A 21,075-nucleotide genomic window follows, 5' to 3' on the forward strand; every position below is an offset into this window, starting at 1 on the left:
TTGTATACAATTTTTTTTATTATTGATCTAAATATATATATTTTTCTTTTTTAACCTTTTATTTAAAATAAATATATTATGTAAACAAATGCGCATAACAGAGCAGAATCCGTGCGTAAGCACGGTACGCGTAGGTTTGTTACTAGATGAATTAATGAAGTTTTGTCATCAGAAGGAAAAAAAATCACATGCCAGAGAAAAGGTCGTGAAATTGAGTAGGGTATAAAAAAGTGATAGAGAGAAAAACATTGGGAAAAAATAACAAACATATAGAGGAAAAAAGCGAAATAAAATAATAAGACAAGATATTAACGTGGAAATTCCAAAATCGGAGAAAAACTTATGGTCGTTGTCGAATGGCAACCAGAGAATAACACTTTGAAAATTGTTACAACACATAATATACCCTCAACTATCTTAGGTCCCCAGTACACCCAAACTGTCAAAAATAAATATTTAACTACATCTCACAACACTCTAATACAAAAGGATAAGAGAACAAAGAAAACCAAATACAAACTTAAAGTGTTTTTGACTAGTGCATCTTTTAAAGAAAAACTATATATATATATATATATATATATATATATATATATATATATATATATATATATATATATATATATTCTTGGATTCTCACTTGTTAGACGACGAGATCTTATCTAGAGGATGGTGAATAAATCCCCTATTTTAAAATTACAAGATTGATTTTTTTAAAAAGAGTTTATACTTTGCCTAGCGGAAGTTTCGCGTTTAGATCGAAAGTCGTCTAAACCAAACAAATTATTGGAACTCAGATACGCACAACTGTATATGGTATGACAATGAGACCATTAATGTTAACAATTGAATTCTCAAATTAACAGCTCAAGTAGTCACAAGCCAATCAATATCCAACCAATTAAACACAAAAACATTAAAGTGTCAAATTATCGAACACTTGTTTTTTTTTCTTCTTATAAGCATCTCTCATACTTTAGTTATGTGTGGAATCCAATATGTGAAAGAAATGAAGTAATGTGATTAGTTTTTAGCATTTCCGTCAAGAAAAAAGAATACTTTTGTTTCTTTGTGATGTACATGTGGATAATATAAATAAAAAAGACTTTGCGACAAATCTGTCGAATGAAGCTAATTCTACTCAATTTTGTTCGTCTAGGTCGAACATATAACATCCTAAAATCTTAAAACTCTTTATTTATAAAAGATAAATAATTATTTGCTCAAAAACAGGTGTTACACATGCTCAACAAACAATATTTTTTTCAAATAAAACATAAAATAGCAACGAAATTCAACTTCAAAACATGCTTTATAATATCTCAATAAAATCAAATATTTGATTTATTAAATAATCCAACAATAACTCAAAAACGTCTATTAAAATATCCTAAACTCAGTGTTACAAATCAGAGTACTAACAAAAACTAAATAACGTGGAAAGCGGCAAAATAATAGAAGAGTCCTAAAGGCCCTCCTCTAGCTCAACACCACCTACTCCTCTACCTGATTATTTGTACTACACGAGAGTACATAACACCACAAAATAATAAACAGGGGTGAGAATAACTTTTCAGAAGTAAACGGTGCATTAAACAGCAAAAATAGTTTATAATAACATCAATTAGCATTCTCACGCAATAATTCACAACAACAATAACAACAACAATCACAATGTAAAAGTATAATGCAATATACTTTTCCTCCAAAATGCACGTGGTACCAAAGTTTTGGATGTCAAATTCATGATATTGAATTATCCACAACTCTCGTTCCTCTCTGGAACAGTGTTCTTTCTGAATATGAGACCATCATTGGTTCACTCTAAATCGTGACGTTTGAAGTCCACAACACAAAACATTGCCAACTGAGCCACGTGTGTGGCTTGTTTACTAAATGACTTCATTTTATTATATTTTTAAACGTTTCAGAGATTCAAAAAATAGCACCATGGTCGTCTTCAACCTCACGCTTCTTTCAAAGATTTGAATTTCTATCTCCCTCAATTCTCAACCAAATTAAATGATCCAAACATGATTTTCACTCGATTTTTAACAAGGAATATGATGGTGACCTTTGATTTCATTTATTTTAAGTGTATCTCAAGATTATTCGTATGAATAACTAAGAACCATAATTCTCAAAAGTAAAATTAAATGATGATCATGATGAATACATAGTAGATGGATTTCTGATTCCCAGAAGTCATAAGTTTTCTAAGAAGTTCAGTTTGAGGAGCAGAATCCTTTGAAATTCCGGTTTCTTTTTTTATTTTAGACTTGTGTTCTTCTTAGTGGGAGACATTGTTGAAGAAAGTTAAGTTAGCTGAAGTTCTTTGAAGGAAAATATGGGTTTTGCTCTGAGAATGCTTAAGGGTTTCAAATTTGCAGAAGCGAAAGTGATGAAGTGGGGAAGATGAGGTATTTATAACAGGTCTGTGGCAGTTGGAAAGTTACCTATCAAAGAGTTAGTGGGGAACGTGTTATCTCCCTATGGGGAAGAAAGAGAGGTTACTCTTTTCTATTTCTTGGAAACTGATTGTTTTGATAGAAATGATGGGAACTGCTGCACGCACGTCTAAATGGACGTTTTGGAAAAAGGTGTAATCATTACTCATAACGTCACAACAGTAAATGATTATAATAATAGGTTTCGCCTGTCGAAGTTCCATATGGTATTCAAAAATGAGCATTTCTCTGCGTAACAAAATACACATTTTTGATGGGCCAATTTGTTAACTGATAATTTCGACAGTAGTTGGGTCGAAGAGTAAGACAAAATATTCTTTGTGATTTGGGCTTCGATTGGATAGGATGATACAAAAGCCCAAGTTATCAGGATCGAATAGTCGTATCTGTTGACATATTTAAAATTTGAAGTTATTTGGATATAACGCGTCGAAGACTTGGCGCTCACAGGAAGAAAGAATTTGAAATTTGAAATCAATCAAACCCTTCTTCGAAGATGTGTGGATGTCTATTATTCAAAAGGATCATACAAATGACGAACGTGGCATGTTTTTGGATAAGGTCCGTTAGGGTCGAATTAGTATAAATAGAAGTTTTAATGTTAGGATTCGGGGTGTTCATTTTGTACAAATTACTCAAATACTCAAAGTATCAGCGTTAGAGAAAAGAGTTGCAGAGAACATACGTATAGAAAGACCGTTGTTTTTATTTCAAAGCCATTTACATTATCAGTACAAAGTCTTTTACACACTCTTTACATTTCCTTTATTTCCCAGTCGAAACCTTTATTATTCAGGATCATTTACTTTATTTAATTGAATTACTTTACATTATGTTCTTATCATTTATTGCTTTCAAGAAAAACTTTAGTATTCATTAAGAAGTAATATTGTCGAAACATGAATTATATTGTAACCTTAATCATAAACAAAAAAACTACGACACATGTCCTAGGATCAATCTATTCGATCATGTAAGTTATCGAAGTGTTTGATTTGGAAGACTAGCGTTTGTTTACCAAATATCACAATAAACAACACTATCATCGAATTGAGATTGATCAATCAGCTATATCATATAATTTTTTTTAAAATAACAGTATGACTTGGTGCTAAACATGGTTGTGATTGGTTGATAGTGTATAACTATTTTATATTGTCAATGTATATCATATTTTCTCTTTATCTTTTTCCATATATAATTATATATTTTTCTCTGAAATAATAATATATTGAATTAAATTTCATTCTTTGTTCATTTCTGTTAGATATTTTTAAAATATTATTTGGAACTTTAAATTGGTCTAGTGGTAAAGCAAGTATATTTTATTATAAAGCGCCCTTACCGCTGAACCGTTGCATTGCTTGTGATAACTTATGAACATTATAATATTATATACGTTCATTATTAGATGCAGAATTAAATTAAAATGATGTTTCTCTTCACCAAATGGCATCATTTTCTCTATAAAATAGAGACACTTGAAAAACATAAAAGGACATGAAAATATAACTATATACACCTATTTTTCCACCATTTCAATTACTTTAAAATCATCCTTTACTTTATTAATGCATGAGTAAAGTGTATGAAACATATTCTGTAACATATTATCAAAAGATACGTTTAGTGTGTTTGTGCAACTCACATTAAGAAATTCAAAGTATTCTGAAGGGAATTCGTCGTTAATCTCAATTGCATTCAATATACTATAATTGGTAAGGGTGTATTGCTCCTAAAGATTAGTGTGAAATTCACACACTTTGAATTTTTCAAATACAATCTTCATCAACACCTTCTTTATTCAAGAACTGCCACATATTCACCACCAACAACAATAAATATCCAACAATTCCTGTGATCAATGGCAGATATACTAGATCAAACATATTGAATATTTAATATATTTCAAAATTAATTTTCTTATATCACTTATCTTTTCCATATCTAATTAGTTATTTTTCTATAAAATATTCAGAATGTTGAATTAAATTTCATTCTTTGCTCACTTTCTGATATGTGTATGTAGTGAAGAAAGATATACCATGGTTTAAAATTGCGGTTGCGGATACGGTTGTGGGTGTTGCGATTGCGGCTATTGCGGTTGCTGCGATGCGCATTGCGGCCGTTGCGGCATGAGTTTAAATTAGGAAATATTTGAAATACACCATTAAAAAACACTTAATGTTAATATCTTACATTACAAATCACATGTAAATTGAGTTTATGGGTTCTCAAATGTTGAGTTATGATGAAAATATATGAATAAACATGAGTGAAGATGTTTGATACGAATTCTAGTGTTGTTGGACGTGTGATTATAAATCACACCGCAATTGCGGCTCGATGCGGAGGCTACCGCATCAGTAATATTGCGGCCGCAATTGCGGTTGCAGACCCGCAATTTAAAACCATGAGATATACAAAATATTTATCACTAAATGCTACAATTAGACACTCACCACAAAAAAAAAAAGTGAATGAAAATATGACTAAAAGAGAAAAAACTTAAGCTTTTCTCACCATTCATCGTCTATGGCTCTTCTTCCATCTTCTTTTTATTAACTTCCATTTGTTCAGTAGATGACTTTATTTGGATTATATTGATGTAATGAACTTAGAATCATAAAGGAGCTATGATGGAGTAAGGAGAGGGACTATGTAAACTTGATATCACTTGTTTTAAATTGGATTTGAGCAGGTAGCGATGGTATTTGTGTTGCAATGGGAGCATCAACCTCAAACAAAATTGTGGATTCAAATGAACATATAACCACTTGCTCTTGTTTTTCTAGCCATCTGGCCAATGATCTTACAGTTAAGTATGTGTCACCATTCACCAATTTAGCTTCAAGCCAACTTGGTGGAGAGATTGAAAGATTTCTATGAACATACATCATGTAAGTCAGCTTTATGAAATAATCCAGATCTGGTTGAAATTGGAGAAAATCACCAATAAATATGATCAACTGAAATGAAAATTAACCATGGAAGAAAACATAATTAATCAGAATATGATTTCACCATATGGAGAAATTCACAGTAATATGTGTATATTCTGTTTCATGAGCAATTAGTCTTAGCAGCCTCTACGCTAATACATGGTATGAATACACTGATAAACACATCATAACATGCCAGAGAAGCACATCTACATACATACAGGAGAGAGTACAGAACCTGAATATCCTTGTTTCCTCCTCAATAAGCAGTATGTTTTATATTTATTTACAGGTCCGGGGAGGTTCGGCAGCGGAAATATAAAATCTGCATCAAAATCTAAAATAGATATTAAGGTAGACATATGTTAGATCTCTTATTATTTTAACACTATGAAGCTACATAGATTTTCTAAATCATAGATTTCAAGGCTATCTTTGCTAATCCTACATATAACTTAAGCTATATAGAATCAAATTTTCTCTTGCAAGAATAATTTTATAAGATAAATATCTAAAATTAAAAGGATACAAAAAAAGTCAAGAAGGACGCATCCTCCTGCATCTACCAGCCATGGTAGATTAGGTCTGATTGTTGACCAATTAAAGCTGCTCACAAGTATGCCGCATAAAAAGATAAAGTATATGCTCATTAAATACAAAAGAATAAATACACACCTTTGCTGTATTTTCAATTCGCAAAAGTTAGTTTGGTGCCAATACTTAAAACAAAGAAGGTAGTATGAATTATGAATCAGAAGCTTACCTTGCAACATAAGTGGCATTCCCAATTAAAGCAAAGAGAAACATCAAAGGATTCAGGCCCTACAAATCATAAAAGACTTCAAACTCTTCCCTCTAAGCATGAACAATGCTTCATGCGACTAGAAATAAAATATCTTTTACTACTCTAATAAGGGTGAATCTGGTGAAGGGATTTACAGTTGCTAATGATTAACACAAACATAATTTATAAAGGATCGCAGCGTTAATAGTTAGAGCCTCTAACCTCAGCATGTCCCCTTCTTAGGGGTGTACAAAATATCTGGTTTTGATGTCCAAATCCATAACCAAACCTAAACCACTTTTAAATATCCGGATATAATTGAATGATTATTAACCGGTTTAGTTATTAATGGTTTGGTTATCCATTCATATAATCCGGATATAATTAAATGGTTATTAACCGGTTAAATTATTTTGGATTCGGTAATAATCCGGTTATTATCGACATCCAAATATTTTAATTCTCAAAATAATATTATTTTTTTGAAAAAAAATATTTTCGGAAAAAATAATTTTCAAAACTGGATTTTTTTAAAAAACCGGTTATATAATCATAACCAAATTTATAACCGGTTTTATAACCAGTTTTGATTAAAATGTGGTTATGGTTATAAATCCAAACCATTTAAATGGTTTTAAAATTGTTATAGTTTGGTTTTTGAAAATAACTAACCATGCACACCCCTACCCCTCTGATCTGCAAAATTGTTGAGATATGCATTAATATACACAACCAGTTGAAGGTTGTGATCCAACAAAGAATAGACTTATATCATGTAACCTTATATTAGGCTACTGGAAAGTAAATATATAACTCACATTTAACCAAATTTGAGGCATCCTTCCACTCAAATATAGAAATGTCATTGCCCAACCAAGGAAAGTCCCAATGCTACTGTTTCCTGATGCACCATTTTCCAACAACTGATCCTCACTAACCTGCAGGAATTCATGACAAATACCGCAAAGAATATTTCAGTTTATTTTTGCTTTAAAATGATTGAAAGTTTTAACATAAATAAAACAATCACGAACCAATAATTCCAAAAGATCAAGTTGTTGGTCTTTGTTTTGGTTAAAAGATGTTTCCTAAAAGTACCAATTAAATAAAAAAGGGTTAAATATATTTTTGGTCACTATAAATATCTCAATTTTGACTTTTAGTCCCTATAAAAAATATATTGACTTTTAGTCCCTATGAAAATACTTTTGCACTTACTTTTGGTCCCTCTACAGGGACTAAAACTGAGTGCAAAAATAATTTTATAGGGACTAAAAGTCAATATTTTTTTATAGGGACTAAAAGCCATTTTGAGTAATTTTACAGGAACTAAAAACATATTTAACCAAATAAAAAAATACATGATTTCGTCAACAAAATAATAAACATGCAGGTGAATATTCAAGTACAATGATCGATTTTGCAACACATGTAACTGAGCTGTGACTTGTACCTGAAAAAGCTTTCTTCCGACATAAACCACAAATTGCTGTCTTATGTTTGAGACCATGGGATTAATTCCTTTATCTAGTGATTTATAGAGACTGATAACACCAAAAAAAACTTAATGTGGATACCTGAATAAAGCCTTGATGCAATTAGATTTAAATGCTAACAATGTCATGATCAGGAGGTGGCGATTAATTGGGGCGTTTTTCGTGAATTATTGGAAGAATGTGGAGAGTTAGGTTCGGATAGAGATGGGGCGGAATGGCTTTCTTTGAGGGGTGATGATTTCTCGGTGGCCTCATGCTATGAAAAGTATGCTAGCTACCGTATTCCTTTCGGTCCGGTCGGTAGACATGATGTGGCAAAGACTTTGGTTTGGAAGTCGGAAGTTCCTTTCAAGATAAGGGCGTTTGGTTGGAGGCTTCTTGCAAATAGGCTCCCTACGAAAGATCTCCTCATGATTAGAGGTATTTCGTTATCTCCCGAAGCTTCCTTGTGTGCTTTATGTAAGATTGATCCGGAAAATCGGGATCACTCTTTCTTTTCTTGTTCTTTTGTAAAGGATATTTGGAGGGACATAGCGATGTGGATAGGTAAAGAGGGGTTAGAAGAGGAAGAGAGCCATTCAAGTTTTATGGAATGGCATTCCTTTTGTAAATCTAAGAAAGTTTTAGATAGGAAGGTAGACATTATTTGGTTAGCAACTTCATGGGCTTTATGGTTAAGTAGGAATGGGGTTTGTTTTAGGGAAGAGCTTTGGAGTTTAGACAATGTTGTTTGGAACATCAAAGCTTTGGTGTGGAGGTGGTCTTTTTGTGGAGAAAATACTCATTCCAATTTTTCTTATTATGATTTTGTCAAAGATCCGATCCGGTTCTTATCATAATTTCAATTGGTTTGTATTTTTTTCCTTTTCTGGCTTGTGCCCCCCTTTTGTATACAGGTTGGTGAACCCTTAGTTCGCCGGTTTATAATATCTTGTTTACTAAAAAAAAAAAAATATATAAAGTAGTAGTAGTAGTAGAACTAGATGTTAACCAAACATAGAGTAGACTTGATCTTCAAAGATGGGGCCGATTGTCAAGGAAAGGCTGAACCAAGCAAGTTCTCTTTCATAGAATCTAGAAAAAGAGAATTAGGTGTCATGCTTTGGGCTAAGATGGATCCTGATGTTGGTGTATGAGTCTTGCTGACCTAATGAACTCAAAATATAAATGAGTATACAAATAACTTTACTAGACATTTTGTGTAGCTTTATGCTTATTCTCCTCATATTACCATAAAAGAAGTCATCCGTAGCAAGACGCGCAACAGTATTAGAAAAGTAGAGAGGATGAAGAATTCATTCTAGAATATTCTTGAATAGAGAAAAAGAGAGAGAATTCTGTTAAGATTTGAGAAAATGTTACATTGGAATAGCTAGTACAATATTTTCAATAGAGACATCTAACTAATCTGTTTTGATTAACAAAACAGTCACGGACCCTAACGGATACACTAAGGCTTATTGCCAGTTTCAAGAGAACATGATAAGTTTGTCCTAGAACAGGAAGCCTGTATAAGCCAAACACTAACCATCATTGTTTCTAAGTAATCCTACAAGATTGAAGATAAATGATTCATTTTGAATATAAATAAATTTTGAACAGCTTTAAAGAGAAAGGTTTATTACTGGTAGAATAATTCTCTTCCAGTAGATATGCTTGGAAGGTGTGCTGGAAGAGGAACAGGAGAACTCATAACAACGCCTCTACTGAAATCATCAAATTCATGACTCTGTTCAGCATCACTGACTTTTTCAACATGTCCAGATTTTCTTGGTGCCTCAACCTGCTTATTCATGCAATGATATAAACATGTCCAAATTGTTTGCAAGAGAAACATTGAATTCGTCTCATATCACGACCTTTACCTCTATTTTGAGCAGTATATGCAACTGTAGCAGGCTCATAAATGACAGCATCATGAGACATGGGTCCTTGAGTAGCAAGGTGTTGTTCCTCTTTGAGAAGTTCATCAACACATCTATCTAAAGAAGGAACATGATTTCTATTCAGCAAAGCACCTTTGACAACCTCAAATTCTAGACGAAGATTCATGAGAAATTGATCTCGCCTACTAGTATTGTAGACCTCTTGGACATCCGCGAGAGAACTCTTGGGAACATCAACATGTATAACTGCAGAGTGTTCTGTCCACAAATTTAAAAAACCATAATAATATTCTTGAACAGAAAAATTACCTTGTATGTAATTGGCAATCTCTAGCTCCAACTCAAAATGTTTGGCCCATTGTCTAGGTTATAGATACGCTTCAAGTAGTTCCACATTTCTTGAACAGTGGAAAAAGATCGCAAATTATTAAAAATGTGACGATTAATAGTACCGAGAATCCAAGTGATAATTTGAGCATCTTCTATTTCCCATGCATCTAAGTCAGTTGTCTCTAACAGAGAGACGTCGTCCAAGTGACTCCATAATCCTTTCACTTTGACATACATTCGAAATTGAAATTCTCAAACAGAATAATTCTTCCGTTAAAATGAACACAAATAAGATCTAATTCGTTTTCGGAAACCGTAGAAGAAATATTGGCAATAACAAGGACTTGAACATAAAAATCAGAGGTGCAACACCTTAACGTAACAACCAATGGATTTTTTTTAATACTAATTCTTGATCAACGTGAAACCAAGAAATCAAAAGAAACGTAACAAACTACTTGCTTAAGAATACTAATGAAAGTTATGAAACAAAAAAAAAACGTGTGAGCCCTATCAAATACTTGTCGATACCGATACGAGATCACGACCAAACCAAACACGATTTGTAAACAAAGAGGAATAGCGAAATTGCAACTTGTGAGCACTCCCAAGAACGAATTTGAGAAACAATTGTAAGTATCAGAGATCACAATCACCAGCCTAGAAGAGATTATCTAGAACCGAGATTTGCCGAGATGATTTCTTGAGCGACCCAGTGGGGTGTCGCCCAATAAAGTCAAGATTAACTTAAAACTCACATATTAGATCGAAAACCTACTGATACCATGTCAGTAATTCTTGGTTTCATGTCTTTCTCAATATTATTTCTTGTATAAATAGAGTTTAAAGGTCTATACAAATCAATTTTTTCCCTTATTCTAGTAACAATCCCTTATTCTAGAAACAAACTAATTCTTATTCACAATAATTGTAAATACCATAGCATATCATTATCATCATTATTAAAACTAAAAAAGATTTAAATCTAAAATTTATTTGTTGGGAAGGTGGTTGATATTCATCTCCAAAGCATGATCTGTCGTCTTGCCCAAATTCAAATTCTGAAAGACACAATGAATAAAAAAAAAGTTAGTTTGATAATGTTTCTCTTCAGCTAACTTGTTGAATGACATCAAACTACAAGAAAGATTTGGTACATGAAGGACATATGTAAAAATTAGATTTGGAGACAATACAATTGAGCCTTTACACACGACACCTAAAAAAGAGTTATCTGCGACTTCTATTTTAGAACCTTAGCGCATGTGCCTTTTTGAACTATAGACCACGAGTTAGCTGATTCAAGAAGTTTTTACAATTTTTTTATTTGTTCCAATCCAAAGTGAATGGCAGCAGTTGTCATAATATAGCAATTTTTATAATTTTTTATTTGTTCCAGAATAGCTTGTAAAGTGAGAGGTGTCTCTATATAAATTATTTTAGGTTCTACGTGAGACTTGAATTTTTCCAATTATAGTCTAGTCATCATTTCTTTTTTTTCAACAACTAAGTAACACTGAGCTAACTAAAGAGGCATATGGCATGCTAAAAAAAATATTATAATGTAAGTTGTTACGCAGACCTTAACAAAAATCTACCACAAAGATAGATGAATGAGAACAATTAAACAACAACTCAAGTTATTATTCATCCATAAAGCAAAACAAATTACTATGTGCCACCACACAAAATAATAAGCCTCACCTCCAATCATGTATGAATGCAAGCTTAGTCACCAAATGTAAATTTTTATAACTAATCAAGAGTTTAGATCCAAGTCTGACACACTCATACCTGAATAAAAAATTAATGTGAGACTGTAAGAGCTACTTATATACTAACCTTATAATTGTGAATTTCAAACATCACACCAACATTTTCCTTCATTATGAATTACTGTGCTCGTATTCTTGTATAACCTTATTCACATCTGCAACATCATAAAATTTAGCATTGTCCACTGAGATGTTTTGAAGACTTGGTGTGTATAATATTCCATCAAGCCAAAAGGTTTTCATCTTTGGGCAATTTTGAATGAATAAGCAATCCAATACTTGAAGCTCAACATAGGAAGGGTAAGAGCTTCGACAGAAACATTTGAGGCTGGGAAGCTTTCTTAGTTCAATTATGGCCAATGATGGGAATATAATCTTCTCAGCCTTCTGTTGTTGTTGTGAACAATTGAGGCAATTAGAATTATTCTTTATGATGTCCTCTATCTCATCGCAATCAGACACTGTAATCGATAACAAATGTGGAAGGCTTGTGGCTATGGAAATATCCAAAAACACATATTTCAAAGCATTGCATTTTGTTATATCTATATATTTAACTCTCTGAAAGGCTAAACTCTGACCAAGATTTTTCCAAATGTACTTCAACTTTGGAAGAGAAAACAATTTTATAATCTCTAACTGGTATTGCATACCATCATCATTCGATTCAAATATCTCTTCTAAGAACTCACATTCTTGAAAGTAGAGATGCTTCGTGTGGGAGATTATGTGCATCATGTTTGATGGGATGAAATTCAATAGCTTGTGATTGTTTACAATACATAGCTCTGATACTCTTTTGATGTAGTCAACAAGCTTTGCGTCAATATCACTAAATGTTTCTAATTTTCCCAACTCCACCTGCACACAACATACAAGCACGTGATGTCGTATGTATTCAAAATAAATTATAATGTTCAAGTTGGGAGACTTCATGTGTGTATACCTTGAATTTCTCAGAATTTAGAAGATAATATATAGTCAAATTAAGGTCACCAAATGTGTGCATATTAGTCCACGTGCCATCAACTTGATGAAGGTTAGGTGTGTTTACAATAATATTTTCACGGGGAAGTGTTCCCATATTACAACACTCTTGAATTGAGGAGACCATGATGTTGTAGTCATATGTTCCAGAACAAAAACACTTGATCTTCGGAACATCAAAAAGAGCCAACACCCTTAATTTAGGAAATGTAATTTGAATCTTACTATTGATTTCATCCTCTCCAATGGTACACCATGGGAGATCATAGTCATAATCAATTGAACAAACACATTCCAAATTAGGAAGACGCCTAAGTATTAACACCTCCAAATTGGGAAATAAATTCTTGAACTTGTTTCCTCCTTCAATATTTCCATCTTCCTTTGTTATTATCTTCTCCATAATTTTACAATCCTTGACTATTAGATTATGAAGTTGCCCAAGACTTTTGGCCATAGAATGGGAGAACAAACTCTTCAAATTGTGGCAATATGAAACCCCAATATATGTTAGCTTATGGAAGCTTACAATCTCATTAAATGCGTTGATATTTATTTTTGAGATATTGAGGTATCCTTCAAAATACCGCACGGCCCCATTCAACATATTTGATCCTTGTGATTCCACCTACAAAATATTCATAAATGTATGTTCCAAAACGATTAGTGAAACAATTATGAACTAATGATAAAATTTAGATATTCTAAGATGTGACATACAAATGCTTTAAATCCTCGTATAGTGGAATTGATGTCTCTCTTATGCATATAGTCTATCCAAAGTGAACCAATCTCCATGGCGACCTTCTCAAGCTTTGGTGTATTTGAAAATCCTTGTGAAAAAACATCTACATTGGGACAATCTTTAATTTCCACATCTTGCAATGATGGGAAAAAGAAATTATAGGAACTTAGGCAAAAGGCCTTAAGGTTTGGTAGCTTCCAAAAAATGAGATGTTTTAACTTGCCCAACACAATCTTATTTGAAGTTGCTTCTATCTTTTCTTGAGATACTATTTCTTGCATGTTCTCGCAATTTCGTACTTCTAACTTCTCAAGTTGTTCAAGACTATTCAAGGATGAATGAGAAAACAATATGCTAATTTGGTTGCAAGTATGTATAAGCAAAGAAGTTAAGTTTGGAAACAAGGACTCATCCATGAATGGATGACTGCTTATCCTTTCGTGATCATCCACACATCCAACCTACAAAATTAAAATCAAAAAATCATTTTGCTAAATATGCAGTTTCCTTATATATGTTTGAGAAGGATAAATAATCAAGAAAAATAAAATCTCAAATCTCACAAGATTTGGAAGCTGTATCAAGTGAAGAACCTCTAGTTGATTAAAATAGTTTATCCTCTCTTTTCTTTTTGCCATAACGGATTTTAACTTGACACACTTTCTAATTTTGATGGTTTTCAGATGTGACAAAACTAGGAAATTGAATTTTTCTTCGTCAAAAAATATTACATCCAGCAAATCACATTCCACAATATTTAGTTCCTCAAGAGCAGGCATATGACTTTTTACTTTCTTGGTATTCATTTCAAAAAGGGAATGTGTAACATCCTGTAATTCTGGAATTACTGACGCCTCCTGCTAACATACCAAATATTAGTATGAATCCTTCTAGTCTTATATATAGGTCAAAAGAATTAACTTCTCACACCCTTTAAATAGTTAACATTTTTTAATATTTAAAACTATCAAACAATATTTTTTATACTCAAAATAATTGAGAATAATAATACTTTTACTACTATATATAAACACAACTTGGACTGAAACTTAGTCCATCCCAATATTATAGTGTTATTAGTTAAAAACAAATATTATATAGGATTAAAGACTAAATTCACAAGGGTTTAAAGATAATGCAAGGAAATTTCATACCTTATTAATTCTCTTATTTGTGGTTCTTTTACGACTCAACTTGGGTAGAAATGACGCACATTCTATAGGGGTCCAAGTAGAAGAGCTTGAATTATCTTCTATATTAAATGAATTTGTGACTTTGCGATTGTCTTGATTTTCAGGGATATAGGTTGGTAATAAAGATATCTCAAACATAGGACAACCACCAATCTCAAACTTCCTCAAGGATGGACATTCTAACTCAACAGAGTCTAAATAAACATTCACAAGTTTTGGAAGATTCAAAAGTGATAAATAACATAGTTTACCAAACCCGTTCATTATCACATGTTCTTTGATATTGTCATCCTCTTTATCATCTCTTCTCCAAACCACTATGTTCTCGATCATTTCACAATCTCTTACTTCTAACTTCTCAAGATTTGAAATTGCTTTAACAATGACAGAAGTAAATACATATTTCAAAGAGTTGCACCTTGAGATTTTTAGAAATCTTAAATTATGAAAACCTCTGACACTACACGGAACATTCCCCCAAACATATAGCAAATGATCCATGTATGATATATCAAGTTCTTTTAGCAGAGGAAACAAAATACCATTTTCGATGACTTCCGGATTACCTTCCAAGTCAAATACCATCTCAATGGAAACACAATCACGTAGCAGTATTGTTTCCAATTTTGGAAATTGTTTCATCCAATCAAAAGAAAACAACTTGGCACTAGCTGACAATGGTCCATGACCAACTGAATCTGAATGATTGGTGGTATAACTCAGTCCCTGGACACGTGTAACAAAATTTAACTTCAATTCTTCATTGCATTTTAAATGGCACAAATATTTAACAAAAAAAGTCATCAAAAAAATGAATAATAACTAACAAAATATATTTACTCACATGATGAATTGATTGAGAGTTACTGAATCCAATCAACTTTTGAAGACACTTCAACTCCATTTTTTCTAAATATGAGAATTCCATCATTGCTTCATTGGTTTCACAATGATCAGGTACCTGAATTACTGTCCTCATACTAACAAGATTCTCTAGACACATCGATTCGATCAATGGTAAGTTAGACCGTGGAGCATAGAAATCTATGACACACTCAAGATCGGAGCAGGAGCCAAGCCTTAAATCTTTCACACATTGGAGACCATGCTCATCTAATTCAGATATGACATTTTTCAAGTCCTTCACTTTCTCTAATATGAGAATTTCACATTTCTTGATGAGTTGCATGATCATCATACTACTCTTAACAGAGTTGTAACCTAAAGCTCTTAACTGTATCATATTTGACTCCAAATATCCATGGCGTTCATAAGGAGCAGAAGGAACTACATAAACCCAAAACTTTTTTAGGCTTCTAAAAATTAGACCGCCATGTAAAAAATCGAGTTTACTTAGTTTGATCTCAAGAACTTTTAACTGGACCGAAAGATTTCTTAAGTCTTCGAGAAATTCTTTGTTTAGCAACCAAGGAAAATTGTTTATGCTAAAATAAAGTTCTTCCAACAATGTTAGCCTTGTGAAAATATTTGTAGCAATGAAGTTAAGATGATTACATCCTGTCAAATCCAATAATTTGAGATATATCAGATTCCCAATTTCAGATGGAAGCTCTTTGATATTGGAGTTGGCAAAGCTTAGGATTTCTAGTCTCATGACCTCATTACCAATTACAGATATATCTCCAACGTGACATCCTTCAAGTTGCAACGTGCGAAGGTTTCTCGAGGCATGAAAAAATGATGATATTATTGGAATGCACAAATTTGTAATATTTACAACTTTGAGTTTAGTCATTCCGTGGATGAAGTTATCTGGCAATGAGATAATATCACATTCTTCCCCTTATGTTCGCACCTGTATAAGTTCTAGTGTTGGACATTCTAAGTTATCTTCTGAATCAATCTTTGCATCCAAAATGATCGACATTCTAAGCCATTTTCCTTGTTTTTGTTTAACCTGCTTCAATCTGGCATTACTCTGCACCCATATCCCATGTTCTTTTGTGGAAGAAATTTTGAGGACAACGTCACGCACAACATCATGCATCTTTACACACCCTTGCTTTTCACTGTCTAACAATAAGAAACATTTTTTCAGATTGTTCACTAAACAATTTACATGATTTCTTATTTTCCAAACTGCATCATTTTCCTCAAACAACCCTAAGCCCATCCCATGACGTAATAGATTTTCAACAGAAATGTCAAAGTCCTCTGGAAACAAACCACAAAGAAAAAGGAAAGACATGTGTTCTTCACTACCCAAAAATTTTAAGCTAACCTCAATACGTGAATATAAATATTCTTGTATGTCGTTAGAGAAGGGTGATGATTGGGAGTATCTCAATTGTTGAAGTGCGTCTTCCCAAGAAATCTTTTCCTCGGCGCGAAGAGCTCTCGCAACAGTTGCAATAGCAAGGGGCAAGCCACCACATTCATTTGCAACCTCTCTTGCTATTGGTTCGATATCATGTTTGTTTACAATATTTCCTGCCATTTCTTGAAATAGGCTCCAAGCTTCATCCTTTTGCAATACAGAGACTTGTACATTCTCTTGGCTTCCCATCTTTTCACACACTTTTACATTCCTCGATGTGAACAAGATTTTTATACCCTTCTGGTGACTTTGAGAAGAAAGTCCCATTAACTCAAAGTTAAGATCTTGCCACACATCATCAAGGACTATTAGCACCTTTACCTTCTCATTGTCAAATTCCTTCAACTTCTCATGTATTTCCCTACCCCTTCTATCTATATGACTCTGCGAGTTAAACTCCATTCTTAAACCATCAGCAATTTGTTTTTGGATTATTTCATAGTTAGGGTTTTGGGAAACTGAAGCCATTGCAACATTTTCAAATAATTTATTTTCTACAATTTTGATTAGTTCTTTTACCAATGTGGTTTTTCCCACTCCGGCCATCCCACAAATGCTAATCCTTTTGAATTGATCATCCTTCAGCTTCTCTATGACTTTATTCATAATTTGATTTCTGGACTCTAGACTCTTAACATCATTGTTTGTGAAGGTTGACCTAAGTGCTGGTGGAGGTTTAGGATATGATAAAGATGGAAGTTTGCTTCCTTCCTCTATCAATTTTGTAATATCTTCTATTTTTATAGTGGCTTGCTTACCTTGAGAGTAATTCAATGCCAAATCTGAACATTGTCCACCAAAGCATTTCTTGTTATTATTAACTCTATTTTTGTAGAAGCTTTGTAACTCAACTTCAATTTCTTCCACACGTGAAAGCCAATTTGAAATGTTAGGTGGAATTTGATTTCCTTTTGAGTTTTCTGCAACCATCCATGCTTGCCACGTTTGTTTCCAAGCCTTCAACTCCTCAAGTTTCTCCTTCAAATTGGCTGTAATTTTTTTGTGTTGGATCATATATTTAAATTGCTTCAAGGTAGACTCCACTCCCAGCTCTACAAGTTTCGAGATAGCTCCTTTTGCTGGATCAGTAACAAAATCCATCTTCTTTAGCCTTAAATGGCGGTGTTCCTAAATTATCATATCATGCATGTAAAATAATATCAAACAAGAAAAAATTAACATGCATATATAGACGTGCGAATGATAAATTTTGTGCGAAACAAATAAACATGCATGCATCTAAATAGATGTCAAGAAATAAAGTTGTATTTTTGAACAATAAATTAATTGAGTGTGTGAGAATATGGCAGATGAGATAAAAAAGACCGGTATGGAACTACAACCTGCATTGAGAGAAGACTTTAGAAGATTAATTTTGACAAGCTTCCAAGTCTTTTTTCACTCTCTTTAGCTTACACGCAAACAAAAAGAAACAATACTACTTATAAATGTATTTCTTCTCATCTACTAGGCCGAAAAACATTCTACAAAACAATATGAGGGAAGTGCTCTCAACAAAACCTAAAGGTAAAAACTTGCTCTCAATTTAACATTGATAAAAAAAAACACTGTTTTATTTACAAAGAAAAATCATTATTTTTTCTACACAAACAAATTGCAATTTTGTATCTTAGCAGTTAATAGGAGATCATACAACCTAGATTACAAGTCAGTATATTAATTTTAAAACGATCACATCCGTTGATTTAAGAATATTATTTCAAAATATTATATTATTGGAATATGCACATGTTATGTGATTTAGGGGTGTTAAAAAATATGGTTAACTAAATTCTATACTTGAACTGAACTGCATTACACCATAAAAAAAATTGAACCACTTGAATGGTTAATGAATTGAACCATTTAATATAAATAATTTATATTCAGTTTAAAACTAGTTCAGAACCAATTTTTTTTATAAACTGGTTTAATTAATTAAATTATTTTTTCATAAAAAGAAAAAAAATAATAATCTTTTTAAAAAATTTTAATTAAAAATCAGAACATAAATAAAAAATATTTTTCAAAAAAATGCGGAAATAAAAAAATTCCAAAATACAAAAATAGGGAAAGAAATGTTAAAATAAAAAAATTGAAAATAATTTGTTTCCTGAAAACTAATTAAAAAAAATGGGAAATTTTTTTCTAAAAAATTAAAAAAATTACTTTTTCTGAAAAATTAAATTTCAAAAATAAAAAAACTTATTTTGTTTAAAATAAATATTCTACAAATATTGTTTTTCAATATAAATTTTTTTATATTTTAAAATTTTGGCTTTAAAACTATGTTAGGTATATTAGGTGCTTAAATATGTCTACAAGAGATTAGGTGCTTAAACTCATTTGTTATAACGGGCCAAGCATAGAATCATTGTCAAAGGGAGGTAAGAAGAGTTTCTAAAATTCTCAAAGATGAATTTGACTTGGTATCTTGCAAAGTTTATTCAAAGTCTTATAAAGCTAATCAAACAAACAAAACATCCAAACTGCATATTATTATATTTTTTAAACAACTGTAGTCATGGGAGCGTGTAGAAATTAAACAAATAAAACATGAAAAACAAAACATTGACAACAATATGTTATTTCAGTATGAAATAAAGAATGTTAAAAAATCTTACCAGAAGAAGAAGCTCTTCAAGTTCAGAAATGAGAAATAATAGATGTTGCTTATTGCAGTAGTAGACAACTGATATTCAAAAAAAATTACTAATGATTAGATCTAACTGGCCCATAGTTTACTAATAATAATAATAATAATAATAATAATAATAATAATAATAATAATAATAATAATAATAATAATAATAATAATAATAATAATAATAATAATAATAATAATAATAATAATAATAATAATAATAATAATAAATATTTACCAATTAGAACAGATACTTCAAAGAAAGTATATATTATAGAAATTGTGAACTGTTATAATGATACAACTTGGGTGAAGAAGATAACATAAAGGTAAGATGATATATATAAATTTAATTAGATTCCAATACTTTGTCCAACACAGAAGTAAACTATGGCCAAAGTAAAACATCAGATGTGAATGAAATGTGTGGAATGGTATAATAAACTTTTGTGGAATCCAATTATGTGAAAGAAATGAAGTAATGTAGTTAGTTTTTAGCATTTCCTTCAAGAAAAGAAAGCATACTTTTGTTTCTTATTGATGTACATGTGAATTTTATGTTGCTTTATTTTGCAGTTTATATACTTTTCTTGACACCAAAACAATGGAATAAGAATCACTAGTATATGATATCTACAAGTGACATGAAACTAATTTCTATCATGAGCTAAAATCCTATCGGTGAATTTTCTAAACACACAAAAGGGTGAATTTTCTGTATATCCAACAAAACAAAAACATCCAAATTAAAACAAAAAATCAAATAAGAAACAAATTAGGAAGAAGAAAAAGAAGGGTAAGTATTGATATCATACACAATTTACCCGCCTTCCACAACAAAATTTTCTTCAATCTAACTCTCCTATCTTCAAAATAATAAATCATTTAAATCTTCAATAATAGAATCAAAATTGAAATTCAATAATCATGGTCCGTTTGTTTCAGTCTTTGTTAATGATTTTTATAATGTATATATTTTTTTATTGAAAATATTTACAAATTTTTATCCATAAAAAGTTCATTCGAAAATTTTGTTTAAATAGTTATTCTAAAAATAGATATTTTATCATATCATTGAAACTTTTTTTTGAAATTAAATTTTTTAAAAATCACTTATTTTTAAAACTATTTAAAATAGTGTTTTCGACTACGTTTTGATTTTTAATAACACGTGTTTATGATGTCAAAATTAGTCTTTTAATTTAAAAAAAAATTAAAAAAAAACCTTTATATTTTTAAATAATATAGATTATGATTTAGTTCATCTCTCTAAATATATTTTTAATCATATAGATTATGATTTTGTTTAAATAAAAATAATATTTGTATATGGAAGAAAATCTATTATTGATCTATATATTTTTATATACAAAAAATAATATTTATAATTCAAATATTTTTTATTCAAAAAGGTATATGAGAAAAAATCTATTATTGATCTAAATGTTTTTAATATACGAAAATTTACAATTGATCCAAATATTTTT

At 31.4% G+C, this 21,075-nt stretch overlaps 1 protein-coding gene, 1 long non-coding RNA gene and 1 pseudogene across 2 annotated transcripts; 1 reads left to right on the forward strand and 2 right to left on the reverse strand.

The window, feature by feature from the left end:
- Positions 1 to 4,031: 4,031 nt before the first annotated feature.
- Positions 4,032 to 6,320, reverse strand: LOC131623658 (uncharacterized). The gene is made up of 3 exons (XR_009290281.1): positions 5,940 to 6,320; positions 4,992 to 5,747; positions 4,032 to 4,323 (listed from the first exon to the last, which is right to left on the reverse strand). It is a non-coding gene; the product is annotated as an uncharacterized LOC131623658 (long non-coding RNA).
- Positions 6,321 to 7,581: 1,261 nt separating this feature from the next.
- LOC131623747 (uncharacterized) lies at positions 7,582 to 8,529 on the forward strand. The gene is made up of 2 exons (XM_058894769.1): positions 7,582 to 7,587; positions 7,825 to 8,529. Exons 1-2 carry the CDS (start codon positions 7,582 to 7,584, stop codon positions 8,527 to 8,529), a joined length of 711 nt encoding a protein of 236 aa, XP_058750752.1.
- A 2,197-nt stretch (positions 8,530 to 10,726) lies between these two features.
- On the reverse strand, positions 10,727 to 19,887 carry LOC131623703 (uncharacterized; annotated as a pseudogene).
- Between the last annotated feature and the right edge of the window lie 1,188 nt (positions 19,888 to 21,075).

This window comes from Vicia villosa, unplaced genomic scaffold (assembly GCF_029867415.1).
Source record: "Vicia villosa cultivar HV-30 ecotype Madison, WI unplaced genomic scaffold, Vvil1.0 ctg.000077F_1_1, whole genome shotgun sequence".
Classification (NCBI taxonomy): domain Eukaryota; kingdom Viridiplantae; phylum Streptophyta; class Magnoliopsida; order Fabales; family Fabaceae; genus Vicia; species Vicia villosa.